Source organism: Convolutriloba macropyga, chromosome 7 (genome assembly GCF_964194025.1).
Source record: "Convolutriloba macropyga chromosome 7, txConMacr16.3, whole genome shotgun sequence".
Lineage (NCBI taxonomy): Eukaryota > Metazoa > Xenacoelomorpha > Acoela > Convolutidae > Convolutriloba > Convolutriloba macropyga.
In genome coordinates, this window is record NC_134474.1 from 18,382,466 (window position 1) to 18,404,325 (window position 21,860).

General features: G+C 34.8%; 5 protein-coding genes and 1 non-coding gene across 6 annotated transcripts in view; 3 read left to right on the plus strand and 3 right to left on the minus strand.

Annotated features, from left to right (window-relative positions):
• The first annotated feature begins 2,223 nt into the window (after positions 1 to 2,223).
• On the plus strand, positions 2,224 to 2,295 carry Trnam-cau (transfer RNA methionine (anticodon CAU)). The gene has a single exon. It is a non-coding gene; the product is annotated as a tRNA-Met (tRNA).
• A 7,315-nt stretch (positions 2,296 to 9,610) lies between these two features.
• LOC142342672 (failed axon connections homolog) overlaps positions 9,611 to 21,860 on the minus strand; it is a 548,023-nt gene continuing 535,773 nt past the window's right edge. The window contains exons 2-3 of the mRNA XM_075394143.1: positions 10,835 to 11,044; positions 9,611 to 10,437 (exon numbers count right to left, since the gene is read on the minus strand). Of these exons, the coding sequence (XP_075250258.1) occupies positions 9,830 to 10,437; positions 10,835 to 11,012 (786 nt within the window). The 5' untranslated portion in view covers positions 11,013 to 11,044 and the 3' untranslated portion in view covers positions 9,611 to 9,829. The remainder of the gene's footprint in view (positions 10,438 to 10,834; positions 11,045 to 21,860) is intronic.
• The window catches only part of LOC142342673 (failed axon connections homolog), a 546,280-nt gene continuing 535,773 nt past the window's right edge, over positions 11,354 to 21,860 (minus strand). Inside the window, exons 2-3 of the mRNA XM_075394144.1 lie at positions 12,557 to 12,751; positions 11,354 to 12,153 (exon numbers count right to left, since the gene is read on the minus strand). Coding sequence (XP_075250259.1) covers positions 11,564 to 12,153; positions 12,557 to 12,734 — 768 coding nt within the window. The 5' untranslated portion in view covers positions 12,735 to 12,751 and the 3' untranslated portion in view covers positions 11,354 to 11,563. The remainder of the gene's footprint in view (positions 12,154 to 12,556; positions 12,752 to 21,860) is intronic.
• The window catches only part of LOC142342968 (failed axon connections-like), a 12,727-nt gene continuing 3,679 nt past the window's right edge, over positions 12,813 to 21,860 (minus strand). The window contains exons 2-3 of the mRNA XM_075394650.1: positions 13,555 to 13,579; positions 12,813 to 13,477 (exon numbers count right to left, since the gene is read on the minus strand). Coding sequence (XP_075250765.1) covers positions 12,864 to 13,477; positions 13,555 to 13,579 — 639 coding nt within the window. The 3' untranslated portion in view covers positions 12,813 to 12,863. The remainder of the gene's footprint in view (positions 13,478 to 13,554; positions 13,580 to 21,860) is intronic.
• LOC142342670 (cleavage stimulation factor subunit 1-like) overlaps positions 14,356 to 21,860 on the plus strand; it is a 518,885-nt gene continuing 511,380 nt past the window's right edge. Inside the window, exon 1 of the mRNA XM_075394139.1 lies at positions 14,356 to 14,371. The gene's annotated coding sequence lies outside the window, so the exon portion shown is untranslated. The remainder of the gene's footprint in view (positions 14,372 to 21,860) is intronic.
• LOC142342671 (RNA-binding protein Musashi homolog 1-like) overlaps positions 14,356 to 21,860 on the plus strand; it is a 452,119-nt gene continuing 444,614 nt past the window's right edge. Inside the window, exon 1 of the mRNA XM_075394140.1 lies at positions 14,356 to 14,370. The gene's annotated coding sequence lies outside the window, so the exon portion shown is untranslated. The remainder of the gene's footprint in view (positions 14,371 to 21,860) is intronic.

Here is a 21,860-nt window from a genome sequence, read left to right on the forward strand (position 1 = left end):
ACAGATAGAAGCATCTATCTTGATATGAGAGATATCCACCTTCAAATCAAAGTTGGACTACAAAAGGGAAGATTGTTTGATGACTTTATGAAAAAAGATGAGCATGGAAAACCAGATATGGGTATGTCTTTCACAGATGAAGATTTACATTATCTAACTCATGTCAACAATATTTTACACTCACTCTTCTCCAACTGTGAAGTGTATCTGAACAATCAACAAGTGTGCAACTCAAATGGTCTCTATGGACACAAAGCTTTAATTTCCAATGAATTTAATGCTTCAACGAGAAATAATGAAGGCATTTTGGCTTGTCATGGATACGAATTTGAAAAAGAACCTAGTGATTATGAGAAGAGCCCGTTTATAGACCGAGAGGAAGAACTTCTGCTGAAAAATGGAAGCACTTACTACGGTAAATTAGCTATTGACCTGTTTCAATGTGAAAAGTTACTGCTTCCAAATACAAAAGTAAGATTGAAATTGATTCGTGCAAGACCTAATTTTTACATGATTTCCTACAATCCTCACGTTTCCCTTAAGGTTCTTGACTGTTCCTTATTTACACGACGCGTGGTTGTTAACGAAGTGTATCACCAGACTATCAAATACCAATTAACTCATCAACCTGCTTGTTACAACTTTATGGAAACCATTGCACGTACATTTATTATTCCCTCAGGACAGAACCAGTTTATTCAGGAAAATGTTTTTAACAATGCTCCAATCAGAAGAGTAGCTATTGCGATGAACACCAATTCGGCATTCACAGGACATTTTCAAGAAAATCCTTTCCATTATCAGAAATTTGGTTTGCGAGAACTTAGAATTGTTCGCGGAGGTAGAGCTATTGTATCGCTTGATACAATTAATGACTGTAGAGCATACGTAACAACAATGAAAGCAATGAATTTTAACAAGGAAATTCCTGCGTTACCGAATCATCAGTTTCAGAACCACTACATACTTGTATTCGATCTCACTTCACTTCAAGATGCTGGCGAAAATGTTCATTATCCTGAACTCAGTGGTGAAAGTATTCGATTGGAAATGTTTTTTGATCGTTCACTAAGAAACGTAACAGAAATCATTGTTCTGGGAGAAAGGATGTCCACTGTCAAAATTGATCAGTTTGGGACTGTTGCTAAAAATGTCTAATAATTTTTCATCATTTTTTCATTTTTATGTACTTTGTTGGAACATTTGTGGGCTTAACCTCTCTATCTAGTTGCTGTTCTCTACATCAATTGTTAATTAACTAATGGATGTGGATGTGAACTGGGGTAGACTAACTTCAAATATATATATTTATATTCCTTTGCTAATTTTCCTTGGACTTTTTATAATTATTGTTTTGTTTCATCCCAGCACCCAGAACGAAACGGTTGACAAAATCACAAAATCCAAAGATTGTTGCTTCTCTCAACAGAACGAAAACTTTCAACTTGATTGCTCTGTCAGGAATCCTTGTACAAACGGAGCTTGTGAGATAAAGAAAAGAAAACTTATTTGTCATGGATAACACCTCACTTCGTGACATTATTGAACGTATTCCAGAGCTTAAATTCCGGTATATTGGATCCTTTCCAGCAGATTTTGTCCCAAATTTGCCCAAATTTAGTTTTGCAATCATCAACACTTCTCCAAGCAGTGAAGCTGGTGAACATTGGATAATGATTGGTCGCCTCAATAGAAACTATTACTATGCGGATTCTCTAGCACGATCAATCACACATTACAAATTTTTGAATAAAAAGTATCAGAAAATGATACAGAGTCCACTCCAGAAAATGGAAAACTTGTGTGGGTTCTACACTATTTATGCTGCTTTTCATCTGTTTAAATTTTTACAAACAAACTTGAACAATGTTCATGATGTGCATGTACTAAATTTTATTAATTATATGTAAATTTGATTACTGGGGTATACGCAAAGCTGGTGCCCAATAAAGTCGACATTAGTTTTTAACATTTGTACCTTTTACTCAGTTAGCTACGCAAGTTTTTCCTTTTTGTCGACTTTATTAACCCACTCGGCTAAGTGTACCTTGATGTTCATTGAAATTTATACAATTTATTGTAAATGATTGAGTAATTTTGTATTTTGATGCTCATAATTTGTACTGTGTCTGTCATTTTATACTATTTTAATTCATTTTTTTCTTTTATTTAACATCTTTTTTCAAATAATGTACAAAAAATAATGCATATATGCATGTAATTAGCAAGATGGCGCAGTGGGAGCGCGCTGGGCCCATAACCCAGAGGACGGTAGATCAAAACTACCTCTTGCTATCTTGACTTTTTCCAATTAATGAGCGCGCAAAAGACATTTGTTACACAATTGATTCAAACAATTAGGGGAACAATCTTTGCAATTGACCTAAAATTTGTAAACAAAAATTCAACATGTCACATAATTACCCCTCAGATAACTAGGGTAATTGAAAACCCACGCCAATTAATTTCACATTTTAATATGACCTGAAATTTGTAAACAAAAATTCAACATGTCACATAATTGCCCCTCACATAATTACAGCAATTAATTACCCACGCCAATTCTATTGTTCTCACGTAATCACTTAATAACTACACAAACATTGATATTTTCCCCTCAAAATTTCAGCCAATCAGGAGCGTCTGCGAACCTACCCCCCACATTTGCACCGACTATACTACTAGCATATGTACATGCACAAATACATACACAAAACCTATACCCTATCTTAATACATGGCGGCACCTAATCAATACATGTCCGCGGCTATAACTAATCTCAATACATGTCGGCGGCTATTACTAATCTTAATACATGTCGGCGGCTATAACTAATCTTAATACATGTCGGCGGCTATAACTAATCTTAATACATGGCGGCTATACCCAATCTTAATACATGGAGATTCTATTCCTAATCTTAATACATGGAGATTCTATTCCTAATCTTAATACATGCAACCTATCTTAATACATTAAGACCGCTATACCTAATCTTAATACATGCTAATTCATTCCCTATCTTAATACATTAGGGAGGACCCAAATCCCGAAAAATACGCTATACCCTATCTTAATACATGGGGGTCCTCACCCCCCCCCCCCCCCCCGGGGACTATCACTCACTCTATTACTACTACCGATCATAAGATAATATTTTCAAATATTAGCAAAACCCATCTCCTTTAACAAATATTAACAATAAATGCACCGTAAAGCAGTTAAAGTGTGAAATGTTTCTGCTGTTACAGAAAACTGTTCAGCGCAAAGTTTTAATTGAACTGATATTTAGAATGAGGAACCAATATTTTACAATATTATACAATCAACGAGAACTTCAATAAAATGACAAACCTAACTTTTTTTCAGTTAAAACTGCATGTGTTAAAAAACTCTTAAGAAACTGATTCTGGCAAAGATTAGATCAGAACGAATGTAAAGAAAACTGTTGAAGAAAGTTTTATGTAAATAGTTTATAAAATTTGGTTGTCAAGGAATCAAATCATCTTTTCAAAAGAAAAAAGTAGTTTAGTCCACGTTTCCAAAACGAAAAGAACACTACTAAAACTTTAAACCTTGTGGTCAACTGTTTGCTGTTTTTACGAAACAATTTGACTTTTCATAGCAATATACAGATCATTCACAAAAACTTTGACATGGTTCATTGTAAAAAAACCTATTTCAATTAAGATTTATCAAGAACTGGAAAACTTATAGAGTTACGGCATAAAATCGCGACATAAACGCGCGACCTTTTGGCGCTTGAAAATCATTTTTCTTTAATTTAATGCGTATTGGAGCTTGTCTAGCTTTTTGCCATATATATTTTATTTATTATTTTCTTCGCTGTGCATTTTTTTCGAATTTCGCAAAATAACCCATTATAATCAGTAGCTACTTTTCATATTTTGCATAGCATAGTATGTCTTCAAAAACTTTTTGGTAAAGCAAAACTTTTTTTTCCAAACTACTATCAGACGTATTTGTAAGTTCTGCCGAAACAGACAGTTAAATTTAAGCTCATCATAAGAGACTGAAATCTAAATATTGCGAAAAAAAACTGTCCAGGTAATGTTATTTGTTCAACTTCTACGTGCTTCTACGTTCAATTTCTTTAAGCACGTTTAAAAAGTGTTCAATTGCAACCAATTAAATACATTAACATTTGTTTTCACGGAAAACCGTAACTTTCAAATCGCCGAATTCAGATGCTTCAGTTTTCTTTATTTCTGTTCAGCTTAAGTCCTTTTTTCCTATTTGCTGCCAGCATGGGCACTTTTGATAAATTCATGCGCACCCATTTGGGCTACTAAAATATACACAAAATATCGATAAAGTTACCGAAATCAAAAACAAACATTCAATTGAGCGTAAGACATTGTTTTCTACGGTTATCAAAAACCAACTTATTTAAAAAATAATATCGATAAACACGCTTCAAAACAGTTAGAGTATGAACTTCTTCTGCTGGTAAAGAAAACTGTTCTGCGCAAAATCTCAATTGAATTGATATGTAGAATGAATCAGTATTTTACAATATTATACATTTAACAAGTAATTCAATAAATTCTCGTGATTGTCATCATATCTGAGTATGATTTCACTCATATATTTTAAATGTCAAAAAAGTCAAATCTTTGTTCTTCATTGTGCATTATTTTTAATTTTGCAAATCACCCAACATAATCATTAGCTACCTGTCATATCTTGATATGTTTTCCATATTTTCTTTTAAAAGCAAGGTGCATTTTTTGAAACTACTATCAGATGTATTTTGAAGTTAGGGCGAAGCAGACAGACAAAATCAAACTCATCATAAGAGATCGAACTATAAATATCGCGAGAAAAACTGTCCAGGTAATGTGATTTGTTCAATTCTACGTGTTTCTACGTTCAATTTATAAGAACGCATTAGATTGAGTTCAATTGCTAGCCATTGCAAAAAGTCTCAAAACGCCAAATTCAGACGCTTCAGTTTTCTTTATTTCTGTTCGCTTTTATGTCCATGTTTTGCTATTTGATTCCAGAATGGTCACTTTCAATAAATCCGTGCGCACTCATTCGAGTGATAAAGGATGAACACACAAAATCAATAAGTTAAGTGATTTGAAAAACGGAATTTCAATCGAGCGTAAGATATTAAATTGTAATGCTAGTAAAAACCAACTTATTTAAAGCACAATAACAATAAACACGCTTCAAAACAGTTAGAGTATGAACTTCTTCTACTGGTAGAGAAAAGTGTTCTGCGCAAAGCTTCAATAGAATTTATATGTAGAATGAGGAATCACTTTTTTACAATATTATAATTTTAGCGAGAATTTCAATAAAATTCTCGTTATATCGATCATATCTTAGTATGTTTCACTCATATATTTTAAATTTCAAAAAGTCAAATTTTTTGTGGCGCATTTTTTTTGAATTTTTCAAATTACCCATCATAATCATTAGCTACTTGTCATATTTATCATATCTTGGTATGATTTCTATATTTTCTTTTAAAAGCAAAGTACATTTTTCGAAACTGGTATTCTTTGTTTGTTTGTTTCTAGGTCCATTTGTGATATTTGATGCCAGAATTGGCACTTTCAAAAAATCCGTGCGCACTCATTTGAGCGATTAGGGATACAAACAAAAATTCAAAAAGTTAACTGATTTAAAACACGGAATTTCAATCGAGCGTAAGATATTAATTTCTAATGTTCGTAAAACTTTTTTACAGCATAATAAAAACAAACGCACTTCATGGCAGTTAAAGTATGAACTCCTTCTGCTGGTACAGAAAACTGTTCAGCTCAAAATTTGAATTGAACTGATAGGTAGAATGGGGAATCAATATATTACAATATTATACAATTGAAGGAAATTTCAATAAAATAGCTAACATATTTTCAGTAAAAATTTTAAGTAAAAAAGAATTTTAAAATGCCTGATTCTGAAAAAAATTTAGATCAGAATAAATATAGAGAAAATCGTTGAAGAAAGCTTTAATTTTCGTAGCAATTCAAAGAACTCTTTCAAAATTTTTGACAACGTTTTTTTGTGATTTTGCAAAATTACCTTATCATAATCAGTAGCTACTTGTGATATTTATCGTAGCTTGGTATGTTTCCAATAATTTCTTTTAAGAGCAAAATACATTTTTCCAAACGAATATCAGAAGTATTTTGATGTTCTTCCGAAACAGAAGGTTGGAATTAAAGTCATCATAAGAGATCGAACTATACATATCGCAGGAAAAACTGTCGCGGTAATGTTGTTTGCTCAATTTCTACGTGCTTCTACGTTCAATTTCCAGGAGCGCGTTTGGAATGTGTTCAATTGCTACCCAATGAAGAAATGATCATTTGTTTTCACGAAAAACCGTAATGCTCAAATCGCCGAAATCAAAAGCTTCAATTTTCTTTATTTCTGTTTGCATTCTAGTACTCTTTTGCTATTTGTTTCCAGCATGGGCACTTTCGATAAATCGATAAGCATTCATTCAGGCGAATAAAGATACAAAAAAATCAAAAAACTGATTTAAAAAACGGAATTTCAATCGAGCGGGAGATATTTTTTCTAATGATAGCAAAACCCCACGCATTTAAAACACAAAACGATAGACGCAATTCAAAGCAAATATAGTGAGAACTTCATCTGTTTCACAGAAAACTGTTCACCTCAACGTTTCAATAGAACTGAAATCTAGAATGAGGAATCAATATTTTAGGATATTATACAATTAACGGAATTTTCGAAAGTGTCTGACCCGTTTTCAGTAAATATCGTATGTAAAAAATAAAATCTTAAAAAACGTGATTCTGACAAAAATTGGGTCAGAACAAATATAAAGAAAACTGCCGAAAAAATCTTAACTTTCTCAAAAATTTACAGAACTTTTTCAAAACTTTTGACAATGTTTATAGTGATTTTTTTTAAAATTGAATATATTTTTGCCATGTATTTATAAGTTTTGCCATATATTTTAGTTTGAAAAATTGTCAATTTTTTTTCCGTTGTGCAATTTTTTCGAATTTGGCAAATTACCTTATAATAATCAGTAGCTTTTTAAATTTACCAAATTTACTTGTCAATATTACCATGTCTGCTATTTTTTTTCTTTTAAAAGTAAAATACAATTTTTCACACTACTATTAGAAGTATTTTGAAGTTCTGTCGAAGCAGACAGTCAAGATTAAACTCATCAAAACAGATCGTACTATAAATATCGCGAAAACAAATTTTGGGTTAACGTTATTTGTTTAATTTCTACGTGCTTCTACGTTCAATTTCTAAGAGCTCGTTTAGAATGTGTTCAATTGCTACCCATCGAAGAAATGAACATTTGTTTTCACGGAGATTAGAGCAGAAGAACTATAAAGAACACTGTTGAAAAAAAAACTTTTCACAACAGTATACAAAATTTCTCAAAATCTTTGATGTTTATAGGGATTTTTCTAAATTGAGGAATGGAAAACTTTTATTAGAGTTACGGAACACAAAGGTGTAACTGTCACGCCTGAAAATTTTTTTGTAATTAATTTACTCTTACTGGAACTCTTCTAGCGTTTTTCCATATATTTTCAATTTAAAAAGGCAACTTTTTTGTGCAATATTTTCGAATTTTGCAAATTACCCTATCATAATCAGTAGCTACTTGTCATATTTATTAAACCTTGGCATGCTTTTATTATTTTCTTTTGAAACTAAAATTAATTTTTCAAACAACTATCAGAAGCATATTAGTGTTCTGCCGAAACAGAATGTTAAAATAAACTCATCATAAGAAATCGAACTTTTAATATTGCGAGAAAAACAAAACTGTCAAGGTAATGTTATTTGTTCAATTTCTACGTGTTTCTACGTTCAATTTCTAAGATTGTATTCAATTTCGCATTTAGAATGTGTTCAATTGCTTTCCATTGCAGAAATGAACATTTGTTTTCGTGAAAAGCCGTAATGTTCAAATTGTCGAAATCAGAAGCTTCAGAGTTCGTTATTTCTGTTTGCTTTCAAGTCCTTTTTTGCAATTTTTGCCAGCATGGGTGCTTTTGATAAACCAATGTGCACTCTTTCAGGCAGTTAAAGATATACACAGAAAGTCAAAAAGTTAACTGATATAAAAAAAAAACGAGAAATCAATCGAGCATAAGATACTAATTTTTAATTTCAGCAAAACCCAACGCATTTCCGGCATAATAACAATAAACACATTTCAAAGCAGTTACAGTATTAACTCCTGTTGTACAGAAAACTGTTCACCTAAACAATTCAATTGAATTGATATGTAGAATGAGGAATTAATATTTTACGATTTTATACAATTAACAGAAATTTCAATATAGCTAACCTATTTTCAGTAAAAATCGTTTGTAAAAAAAAAGAAGTTCAAAACACCTGATTCTGACAAAGATTCGATCAGAACAAATATAAAGAAAACTGTTGAAGAAGCTTTTCAAAAATTTTTTTAATTTGAAAAATGAAAAACTTTTAGAGTTACGGAACACAAAGGCGCAACATTTCCATACCTGAAAATCCATTTTTAATTAATTTACTCCTTACAGGAACGCTTCTAGCGTTTTGCAATATATTTTAATTTTCAGAACATGCAAATCTTTTGTCGTTGCGCCATTTTTCCCATTTCGCAAATTACCCTATCATAATCAGTAGCTACTTGTCATATTCATCATATCTTGGTATGTTTTCAAGAAAAACTTTCGATGTAATGTTATTTGTCCAACTTCTACCTGCTTCGGACATTTTGGTTCGTCTCTTCTGTGTGATGTGACAAATTGGTATCACACTTTAACTTGATAAGTATTCAGCATCACAGCGGGTAGCAAGAAAAAAGTTTGCTTACGAAGCTTGCATGCGTCGCTCAACATGTTTACTGCTTCTATCATTTGTCTTCCTTAGCACTTAATCTTTACTCATCACTTCGTTTCCTGAATCACTTAAACCAGACGTTTTTTTACGTGACAGAACCTAGGAAGCTTCTCTAATTTATCAAATTATCCTTTGGACTCCTGCTCTGCAATGTTCAACGGCTGTTTTTGCACTGTAATTCATCTCCTGTAGTTCATTAAATGGTGTTTCTCTCAGTAGTGTTGACATTACCTTTTGAGCAATTGAATCAAATTGACTTTACCCTTTGGAGAACTCTGGCTTGGTGCTTTCAATCACCGGCTTCTCTTTACGTAATTGAGATCAGTTTCAGAAAAGCTCCATTGACGTAGAGATTAAATGTTAGTTGCAACTTGATATTGGTTGCACAACACCACGAGCGCGTTTAGATTGTATTCAACTGTTGTGCATTGAAGACATTAACATTTTCATGAACAACGGTAATGCTCAAATGACTAAATTCAGACGCTTCAATTTTCTTTTTCTGTTCGTGTTCTTAAATACTTATTTGCTATTTATTGCGAGTATGAGCACTTTCGATAAATCGGAGCGCACGTGTTCGATCGATAAAAATATAACCAAAAAATCGATAAATTAACGGATTTTAAAAAATGGAAATTCAATTGAGCGCTATCAATTATTTTCTAAGATTAGCAAAACCCAACCCATTCAACCCACATTTTAAAGCAGTAAAAGTATGAACTCATTCTGGTGGTACACAAAACTGTGGATCGGAAAAATCAATTCAATTGATATGTAGAAAAAGAAATCAATATTTTACAATACTATACATTTACCGCAAAATGTGCAACCTAACTACTTTGAGTAAAAATCATATACAAATAGAATCTTAAAATACCTGATTTTGACAAACATTAGATCAGAAAGTCAAAAGTTCTGCAGCGCTAGTCCAGATAAATCCAGTGCAATAGCCAATGTGAGTTCAAGATGTCATCCAGGTTCTCCTAACTTCAGCCTTTTCCGCAATTTCCCTCCAATCAGAAAAAAGCTCAGCCTCTATCCTCTGCCTGTAAGCGTCTAGATTCTTTGTTTTTAACACGTGATCATTGAACGGATTGTCATCAGTCGAACAGAAGAAAGTATAATAGACAACCTGCAAAACTGGGAATAACAGACAATCTATGAGGGATATTTTGTCCCCCATGAAGTATGGCTTATCAGCTAAGAACTCAGAACATGCATCCATATCTTCACCCCATGCTTTTATAATCTGTTCACGCGTCATTCTTCCAGTTCCCTGTGCCCAAACGCTTTTCTTAATTTGACTACCAATTACATATCCCACCAAATGGCCAGCAAGTCTATTTCCCACGGCAAGTCTATTTCCCACGAAATGATTCAACATTAGTTTTCCATTATCTGATAAATTGTATCTCCATGCCAACGCAGCGAATACAGATCCGTCACTGATCATGCGTTGAAACGCGCGTGAAATAGCCTTTTCTCTTGCGGTCAAATGAGCGTTCATGTCAATGTTGTAGTCACGCATCAGTCGCTCGATGATGTGAAAGGAATCTGGTATTGACTCACCTGTAAGAAACACTAATTGCATAGATCAGATTGGTATATCAGCTTCGTTTCGCAGAAATTGTCAACTCATGTGAAATACTACTATTTTTTAAATATGCCAACATTTAAAATGGAAATCTCTCCGCGGCAAAATGTACTATATTTAAGCTTTTTACTTCAAATGCTCATAGACCAGCTACGCGCAAAACACGCTGTCTAAAAAATAGCCATTGCAGCACAGTAGGTTATCATTCTTGCACTCTCAGAAGCAAAACAGATTTAGATCAAGATTTGTAAGATTGCAACTTCACATTTCGCGTCATAGGAGGCAAATAATGCCATCAGTGGCGCATCTAAATTGCATGTTTTTGCTAGAAGTTAAATCAATCAACTATTCATTGCTAATACAAACACTAACCTTTATATTCTACCCAAGGCGACTTCTTTGTGTGTGGATGAGTTGGTGACTTTGTTGTGACTGTGTACGGAATCTTAGCCCATCTGAGGAACATTTCTACACGAATAGGGAAAGGCGAAACTGATATGGAACCACCATATGATGGAAAGGCATGAATGACAATGTCCTCAGCGCCCATTACGTCAAGTGGGTTTAGCAAGATAAACTTACCTGAAATTTTGATCAACACTAACGCAATTATCCATAAATGTTGAGCAAAAACTGTTTGCCTATCAACAAGATTACAGTAATTTAATTCAAATTCCAGTTTGAATAGCCACGAACTATTCTGGAATTCATTGACGCGGGGTTCCATTACTTCTGGACGATTCACTTGATCTTATTTTTCCCACGAAGAACGTACACGAAATAATTCGTTTAAACTTCTTCGATGGTCATTTAGATAAAATTTTTAGCAGAGTATCATGTCACATCGGACACTTGTCTAACTACTATGTTTAGCTTCTGCACAAAAGAGCATAGGGATAAATTTTGAATGATATGTTGGATGAAAATTTTTACAATATACACTAAACGATATTCATAATTCCAATAGGGCTAATTGTTGACTTCCGGTAAAAAACAGAATGAAATGTAAAAATAGAAAATCACATTTCTATTGAAAAAGGAATAGAAAAATTGGTTCATTCTGCATTAATCACGCGGCAGCTAGCATGATGACCGCACAAATTAAGATGGCGTCCACGTTCTCTTAGAATCAGCTTTCTCCGCAATTTCCATCCAATCAGGGAAAAACTCTGCTTCGATCTTTTTCCTGTACGCGTCTAGATTCTTTGTATTCAACATATGATCTTTGATAGGATTGTCGTCAGTCGAACAGAAGAAAGTATGTTCTACAACCTCCATGACTGGGAAAGTCAGGCAATCTATTAACGAAACTTTATCTCCCATGAAGTAGGTTTTATCAGCTAAAAACTCAGAGCAGGCATCCATATCGTCAAAGCAAGATTTCAAAATCTGCTCACGCGTCATTCTTCCTGTTCCTTGAGCCCAAACGTTTTTCTTCATTTGCCCGCCCGCGAACTGTGATACTATGCTGCCCAGAACTCCGTTTCCTAAGAAATGTTTGACCATCAGTTTCCCATTGTCCGATAAAGTAAATCGCCAGGCAAATCCAGCAAATAGGGATCCTTCGCTGAGCATACGTTGAAAAGCGCGTGAAATAGCTTTCTCTTCAGCTGTCAAATGAGCATCCATGTCAAGGTTATAGTCCTTCATGAGCCGCTCAATTATAATAAATGAGTCTGGTATTGATTCGCCTAAAATAGAGAAAACGATCATGATGACAAAATACATTTTGTCAGTTGGCATAAAAAAGAACGCCAGTTGATAAAATTCATGATTTGTCTGAACGTAGAAAATGCTTTTCAAAAACTTTGCCCCTCAATCATCGAAAAGCTGTACCTCTCTGTTACTAGTTGCGAACAGTTAACCATTCCAGAATTCCGTTAATGAAAATTAGTCTCCACGAATTTTTGATATCTACTTTTGTGATGACAGGTTGTCTCGGTAAAAGTTTTTATCTTTGCGCGTAAACGGCTTTGTATAAAACATAATTTTTTTATTTTACAATCGAAATTCTAGGAATCTGTTTTACTGTTGCCCCAGAGGTCATAATTTAAAATAATATCATTAATGTATGTAATCATTAACTTCTCCAACCTTTATACTCCATCCAAGGTGTCTTCTTCGTGTGAGAATGAGTTGGAGAGTTGGTTGTTACCGTGTATGGAATCTTTGCCCATCTAAGAAACATTTCAACTCGAATAGGAAAAGGCGAGGCTGATATGGAGCCACCATAAGGTGGAAAGGCGTGAATGACAATGTCTTCAGCACTCATGGTGCCAATTGAACTTATCTGAAAGTTTGCTGAAAATGAGAGCATTTCAAATTATGATTAATCATCCTAAAATGTCTGTTCTAACATAGAGCAATTAAATTTTATCAACATGTTCAAAACAGTCAAACGCTAGGTTTTATGATGACCATTGTCTAACGGTTTCCAATTCCTTTTAGACGATTTACTCGATGCAATTTCGTCCCAGTCAGGGAACAACTCGTTTTGCAACCTGCTTCTATATTCGTTGAGGTTACGCCTTTCAGTGATGCCATCTCGTAACGGACTCTCATTTCTCGAGTTTTCTGATGTATGGTAAGCGACTTGTAGAAACGCAAATGAGATACAATCAACTGAAGACATTTTATCACCCATAAAGTACGGTTTGTCCGATAAATAAAGTGACAGCGCATCAAGGTCGCCACTGCATGTCTGCAAAATATGTTCATGCGGCATTCGTCCAATTCCCTGAGCCCACAGTTGTTTCTTTACCTGGTGAGCTGCAAGATATGAGGCAGCAATACCCCTCAATTTTTTCTTCCTGAAAAAAGTTTTGATGGTATTTCTACCACTGTCTGACATCAAGAAACTCCAAGCCGACCCACTGAAAATAGTTCCTTCACTCAGCATTCGCTGAAGAGCATGAGATACAGCTTTCTGTTCCGATGTTAAGTGCTCATCCATGTCTATTTTGAAGTCTTTTTCAAGTCGTTTGATGATGTAATAGGAGTCAGCAATTTCTTCCCCTAAATTAAACACTACTCGGATAACACATTTTTTAGAACAGTTATCTACACCTTACTCACGCAGTCACTTTATTCACCTTTGTAATCAATCCAAGGTGTCTTCTTCGATATTAGAGGTCATTTGAGGAGCCGAACATAGACGACTTCTAGAAAGTTAATGCAACCGATTATTAAGATCCCAAGCATAGTAATTCTTGAAAATATCTTCATTGATTTCGGACGAATTTATGTAACACGACCTGCGGGTGGGAATCAATTTTACGCGAGGAGGGCTTCAAAGTGCTTCCATCAGAGGTCAGTTCCCCCACGAAAGATTACTATTTAATCAATATCGGCGCTCTTTCTATTGGACTTTTAGTAGCAAACTGCCGCCAATTCAGTAAAGCTGCTTTATTCGCAAAAACTTGCATGAAAAGACCGATGGGATTTAAATTAAAATAAGAGCAAAGTATAATAGAAGTCGGAAAAGCCACCTTTTGTCCGTTAATCTTCTCATTTACAGGAGGAGCTGGTCCGTCAGCATCAAAAACCATGCGGAGATTGGCTTCCAGGATCAGCGATAAGAAAATTCATATTCCGACGTGATCACGTACATAAAGTATAAAATAGGTTGTGCGCTCTTGCGTAGTGCCATACTCTGAATCCGTGGCGCGCGCTCCTTGCGCCAGCGCCCTGCAATGGAAACGTCAATAAGACACATTGTAGAGGAAGGATGTTGACCTAACTGTTTATTCTTTTCCTAATCCTGATTCAAAATTACTGCAATTTGTTTTGATTGCTATTTATCATTTCTATTTTGATTATATTTCTGATGCTTTAGTTTCTCTCTCTCGCATCTGATGCTTTAGTTGTCGACTACTGTCAAGACTAATTGTTGGGATAAACTTATTAAATAGTATCCACGTGCCCCGGGAGTCTACTTAAATCTAATTCAGCTCCTGATTGTAATTATTTACTGCTGTATCACAGGCTCGATTTTGTTTGGGTAGCCCCAGTTACCGGGGATTTCCGATTCCGGCTGAAGAAACCTGTTTGATTCATATTCGAATATTGCCAACGGTGAAGAATGCATTGACACAATCAGCGCCTACTGCAGTCTTCGGACTGTACTTATTTGTTCCAAAAATGACAGCTTTATCCCCGCAGCTTTCCAAATCCGATCCAGCTTGCACTTTGTGGGTTTATGTACAGAATGAGAACGCTGTTTTTGTGTTCAATGTAAATATTAATGCATTCATGGATCTTGCCTTGGAATGGATCAGACAAATGGTATTGAAAAGATATTTTGGCCTTGTTAGAGTTGTTTGCCAACTTCTTGAACAGAAATAGTAGCCCGTTATCGAACGTCTGCTCTTGAAGTTAAATTAGAAAAAGTAGGCTGGCTGTTTCTAAAATTTAATCACTGAAGCTGGAGATAAAATCTCTGAAAAAGCCCAATTAGACGTATCTTAGAATAGATTTCAGAAATCGGACTGACAGCACTGCAAGTAGTCGTAGTCAAAAGAAACTGAATGCTGAAGGCAATGAAAATTTGTTTGCTGAGAGCGAGTCTCCAGACAAAAGACCCAAAGTTTTCAAAGGGGGCATATTAAAGATTAATCATCGGACGACCGTCAGTGCAATTCTGCTACTTCCACAAACATCAAGCGAACCAAAAAAACAAAATCGAGCTACTACAAACACAGCACTTGTCATCCCGATCGAATAAACTGTTTACATTGTCAAGTCTATGACTAAAAAATGCAAAAAAAAAATTCGTCTTCCACATATCTCGACTGGCCAACAAAGTAAACCACTTGGTTGATCTCAGCTCATCGACTGGACTCACTCAAGAAGCAAATTATACAGCTTCTCTGGAAATTAGTGGAGACGAAATCCAACGAAAACCACACCTGCACCCGGCAGCTTGCATGCGAATGTCAAAATTGCAGAAAAAATTCATCAATTTTGTAAACTAAATGCATCGGAACAATGCCCTTCAGCTTTGCTGTAAAGACTTTACAACAACAACAACAGTATAATGGCCAGCAAAAAGTCGGCTTCTCTAAATTGGACGTATATGCAAGTCTGCCTCTACGTATGATATAAAAAATTGCAAGAACAAACTAGTTGGTCTACTACGTATACGTGAAAAATCTAGAGAAGAATTTCGCCCGAAATCTTTCCACTGTGTTTTCAAATTCGATAATTTTTTTTTGGTAAATTGACAATTACCTGCCGATTTCTGGTCAGAAAATATTTCATATTCAAGATTTAAATAAAAAAATGAGTGAGTGACTGGCTCCCTTGCTCTCATGACTATCATTCAAAATTTCTAGTGACCGTGTAAATTTTTTTACATAATGCAAGACCGGTTTGCAACACGACCTCGCAAATAAGAAATCTTATTGAAGCTAAAGATTCCATACTTATTGATTTAACAGAAACTTGGATCAAAGATAACTCAAATGATGAGTTTTTGCTCGAGCAGTGTTGCCCAAGTGGAAAATAAAAACAAAGAAGTGCATTAGCTATCTTCTAATGGAAATTTATGAGCCGATAATTTTTCAAACAAGTGATTAACAAACGCGTAGTTGGCTTTTCTTGAATTTACGCTGGGCAAAATGGTGTATCTTTTGTTTTGTCTTTACCAATATCCAAATACCGTGAAATTAATACGGTGTCCTTTTTTAAACAAAAAAGGCATTAAATTTTTTGCTATACATTCACAGCGCTTTTTGAGGACAAAGCGCTGTGAATGTATAGCAAAAAATTTAATGCCTTTTTTGTTAAAAAAATGGAAACCGTATTAATTTCACGGCCTCCATTCATTAGCCTAAAATTGAATGATGTACACTAATCTTTTCAAGTTATTACAAAGAGTGATTTCCGATTATTTCTGTCAACAATTTCGAACGGTACGGCACCAAGTGATGTAAAGTCAACAACTTTATGTTATATTGTTTTGACAAATTCTCCGTCCTACTTAATTGCGTTAACTAAATTAACTCTCCAGACACTATAATTTCCAAAACAATTCAAACAATGCGTCGTAAGGCCGCTCAAGAATAAGTGTAACCTTGACCTTAAAATGTTTTCGAGTTATCGCCCTGTGACAATTCTAAGATTCCTGACGAAATTTGTTGAAAGAGTTGTTTTTGAGCAAATTAATTTGTATTTTGTGTACTTCAGATCTGATAATCGCAGTAGCAAGTTTCATAGTGCTTTTCGTTGCTGCCACTCAACGAAAATGGCTTTGCTGAAAGCCTTTAATGATCTTTTTTGTTATTTGAACGAGTCGGTTTCCGTGATGTGTATTGGGTTAGAATTGTCCGCAGCCTTTGATATTATCGATCGTCAGTTTTTATTTGAGATATTGGCAAAAACGATTTTTTTGCAATCTGTGGTGCTACTGTTTATTAAAATTTATCTTGCAAATCGTTCTTAACGGGTTTTTTTAAATTGATGTTGTTCTGTTGATGTTAAAGTTAGGACAGATGTGCTACAAGAGTTGGTTCTTGTTTACTTATACTTTTCCTGTTTATTTCTGCTTTTAGAAGATAAGCTGACCGAAATGAAATTGAACTATCACTTCCACGCGGATGTTACCATTTCTTATTTTGTACTCGGTTCGACTCTTAGACAAGGTATGATTGATGATATTTTGAACCCGATTCAACGTTTCTTCAGCAATGCAAAATGAAAATTGAATGCGGATAAGAGTTAGTATATGATTACTCGGAAAAGCAAAACTGTTAAGCATAGTCTTCTAACTCTGCCAGATGATGGTGACTACACTGAACAGGTGAAAATTCTAGATTGTTTTACTGATTTTCAAGTTACGCTGCAACGACAGGTCAATTTTGTTTGTTCAAACTTTATTATCTCCATAAACATAGTCATATCGAGATCAATTTAAAACAAAAGTAGTAATTGAGTTCATTAGGGTTTTAGTTTTATCACGTGTCGACTACTGTAATTCACTTTTTTATGGTCTGCCAAAATTTTGTTAGCAAGTTTCAACGAATACTGAACTCTTCCTCTCATTTAATTTTTCGATTGTCACTTTCAACACCAACCTCGTCGTACCTTAAGCAGCTACACCGGTTGCCAATTAGACAACGCATTGTTTTCAAAATGTTATTGTTTGCGTTTCGCTTTATACACCTGCCTTGCAAAATCCAACTAAATCTAAGCGAACTCATAAAACGAAACACTATGGTTACAAGGTCACAATATATTTACGGTTCACTCGTTCCCAATTTCGCTCTAATTGTGGAAGACGTTCGTTCCTGCATGCCCACAAAGCTGAGTTTAATAAAATTTTCTTTATTGAAATTTATAGCATCAGAAGTTTTATTCAGGCGCAAAAAAACTTATCTGTTTTTATTGTTCCTGCACTGTTGAGATTTTAACTGATGTTATAAACAATAACAATAAAAAGCATAATAAAAATAATAATAAAAAAATTCTTAAAGACTTATAAGAAAAAGAATAATAATCATAATAATATTTATAATAAAAATGATAAACATAATTATAATAAAAAACTGAGAAGATTTTTTGAAACCAATGCGACTTAATTAAGTCAATAGCGTAACATCCGTTAAGAATTAAATCTTCACATGTACAATTTTGGCATTTACTTGCCTCTTCATAACTAAAAACTGTATTGACCTCATTGCACGAGGTAGTTAGCAGTTTTACTGCGCGAAAATATTAACTGAATTGTTTGCGTGTGAGCATGCACTTTTCCCAAATAGGTTTTTTTAATTATTGAGGTTTTCAGCTGAGCGGTTGGAGTCTTCTCGTTGTGTGGATTGACAATTTCTATTTATTTAATTGAGTATGTATATTCTCTCAAAACTAGCAAAACTTTGGGGATTAAGAAATAGTCAGACGTCTACTACTACCAATTAAGCTCTCTCTATATACTAAGTGAAAATTAGTTACAGCTCGCATCAATCTGGAACGTTTGATCAGATCATATGAACATGCTTAAATCAGTTTGATTGATTCGAATTTTTAAGGACCTCCCCTGGTTCAAGAAATTTCCGGACACAAATGTGTTCATACTACAAATTTTTTTAAATGTCAAAATTGAGTTTTCTGAAACAAGTATTTGCCAGTCTTTTTCCAGTCCAGTAATTGCATGATCAGCTGAAATAGAAACGAAGAGCCAAATTGGGCCAATGGAGTTCCGCGTAAAGAAAAAAAATCAAATCCGCGATCAATTCAAAATTGAATATTCAACCGAGGAATAGATAACTGAAAAATTGATGATGTTGCTTTTCCTGCTGTCAGAGAAAGAGATCACAACGTATTTGGTTCCACTTGATCATTAGTTGGTCATCAGTTGTTATTCGTCAATCGTTTGTGTGGCTAGTGTACTGCAAGAATATTTTACAAATTTTAAACTGCACCGGTTGGATAGGGTTTACCGGATGATTAACAGTTTGAGCGGAATATGATTGATCAAAATTAAATTGTTGATAGAATCTGCAGTAACCTTTGTTGCAATGGGGTACAGACGTCTTTGCCATGTAGTCAAAAAATAAATTGCATTTGGTCATAATTAGTCGTCAACAAATCTTTTCAACTCTATCAATCGGTTGGAAGCTCTTGAGAAAATATGATTGTTCTGTTTCACTGTTTTGTTTACTGCTTCTATCTTGTTTGTGTATTTACTGTGTATGATGAACAATAATTTATGTACCATTTCATTTTGGTGATCAGAAGTCAACAACAATAATGGGCAGAACAATAATTCTGCTCTGATTTTTCCTTATATGAATACGGCTGCTACGGTACGTGACTCAAGGTATGAGAGTCGCTCAACGTCTAAAATGGATGCCGTTGGCAATTCAAGCGGGTCTGGTAGCTGGACACCTATAAATTTATTTGTAATCTTGTCACAGCCTGCCAAAGTTGTTGGAATCTTTCTTTGTTGCTTTTTATTACTTGAAAGTCTGAAGCCACTGTCATGATACAGATCTTAAAACCTGGAATTAAACAATTTTTTGACTTGTGCCTTGAGGTGAGAATGTATCCTCTCTTTTCATAGGCATCTGTCACTGAGGTGATGAGCCGTATACCAAATCAAAAATTGCCTGCCCGCACTTCAGTCGGTAGGTAATAAACTTCCAAGTCACAAGTTTTGGTAGCTCAGGATTAGTTTGTAAGTTTTGGCAGCTCTGGATTAGCTCTGGATTTTAGTTCCAAGGCAACAAGCCTTGGAATAAAATTTGATCTATCAGTTGTAAAAACTGTCTGCCGGGAAGCTAATGGAATCGCAAGGATTAACACCAACACTCCTTTGCCTGTAGTAACTTTGCACATTCATAATAGGAGAGTATGTCGGACTTTGGAGACATGGCCAAAGATAAACTGCTTCCAAAAAAAGCTAACTTGACGGCAAGCAACGATTGTAAAAAAGCCACTGGGGAAGTTTTTGGTACAATCGACAATGGAGAATGCTGCTCATTTAAAGTCAAGGTTGACTTCAGAATGTGCTTCTATAAGTGTACACCCTAGCTCTGTGACTTTTAACATCAGCGTACAAGAGCGACAAAAGTGCTGCTGTGTGGTCAAAACTGAGCATCAGTTCTTGATTCAAAAACAACAATTGAGTGCATTCTCTCAATCGTTGAAAAACAATTTCAAAGGCCCTCAATTGTTCTTGTACAACCGACCAGTTCTTGTTCAGATTTTCTGTCTTCTGTTTATGTGCTTTTTTGGTAGTCTACAATTAAAAATATTGATTCGATGTCTGCTTTAATATTTTATTGATGGCTAACTATAAATGCAGTAACTGTATTCAAAAGTTCAAAGTTTCCTGCACTTTGCTTTGCCTGATCTTGGCATGAATCAAAGTTACCCGTCAATCCCTAATTGGCTGATCCTCCAACCAACATTCCTCGTCCCAGGAATCTATTTCCAGCCACGTTAAGGGCCCGCACGTGGGCTGCTTTTGTCGGCTTTTTCTTGATATTAGTGTTTCGTAATTCTTAAGGAATGTAGCTGTTTCATATCTGATAAGATCAACATCTGTTCGTAATTTTTTTTCATCTCCGGATTTTCTTTGTAGCTAATCTGCCTTAAAGACGAAGTGCTGGCTCGAAAATTTGATGAAAGATCCAATGGGCATGATGTTGTAGGTAGATTTTAGTCCAGTTTCGCAAAAAAATTTCAGTTCTGGCTTCAAGCTGACGATGTGCTTTCAGAATGGAACCAAAAACAGGACTGGGGCAAATTTTTCTGCCAATATTTTTTACTCTTTTTTGAATAGGATTCCTTTTTGTAAGACTGTTCTGTTTCAGGTCATTTTTTATGCGGAAACCTTAAAATAGGACAACCTTGAATTTTGTTTGTTGACTTAAGGATCATCAATAAATGAAGGGAGCAAACATCCTGGCCTCTTAGAAAATACAGCTTAAAAATTGTTCCTTAATTGTCAAAAAAATTGAGTCTTTTTGATAAAGGCTGAAATCACTTATAACATTATATTTTTTTCAACAATTGGGCTATTGTTGTCTACACCGGAATTTTTACTCTTTGTTGAATAGGATTCCTTTTTGTAAGACATCCTCGTAACTCTTGTGTGGGTCGTCTGCTTCTATCGGCAAAATAGGCAATAGTAGTACATTCAAGCCTGATGCAAGCCTGAACTAAACGAAAACATACTTCTTTAAGAATTTTTTTTTCCTTCTGATTTGTTTTAGATTAAAAAATTCATCAATTTTTTTCAGAGGAAAGTTCAAGTGAATTAAAACAGCGTTACCGGTAAGTTAGATAAAATCTGTTCTCAGTTGAAATGAAGTAATTAGTATTATACTTTCCTTTGTTAGCTGTCATCTTCGGCTGCCAGCAAATTGAGTGGTGTGGCCACATTTGCAATTAGAGGCAAATAGCGGTTTGTTGTCAGTTTGACTGGTAAACGCTCATACAGAACAATATTTTTATTTTGAAGAGAAATTGGAGCCTAAATTGATGGTTGCAAAAATTGCCCTCAATACTAACGACGACTGGGATTAAAACGAATTACTAACGACTTTCTTGAAATTGAACGAGGTTGATCTGTTAAACGGTTTTCGGAATTCAAGTTCGATGGAAAAACTTGTTAATTTACGGAGTCGCGGTTCCTACGCTGGAACACATACATAATGAATTTGACAAAATATTTTATAAGCTTGATCGTCAAAGACGAGGAAAACGATTTTTGAGAATAGCCTTAATGAATGCTGGCTTTCGGATTCGAATTTACTGAGGAGCTCTTACACGTGCAGTTGACCAGTAAGTTTTTGCGTTTCTGTGCTTTAACTGTTTTGATAAAAACTGAGTTTTCTGCCGTTTAGATTTGGTTGTTCCTGTCCATACTGTTGAAAACAAAATAAAAAATATGATC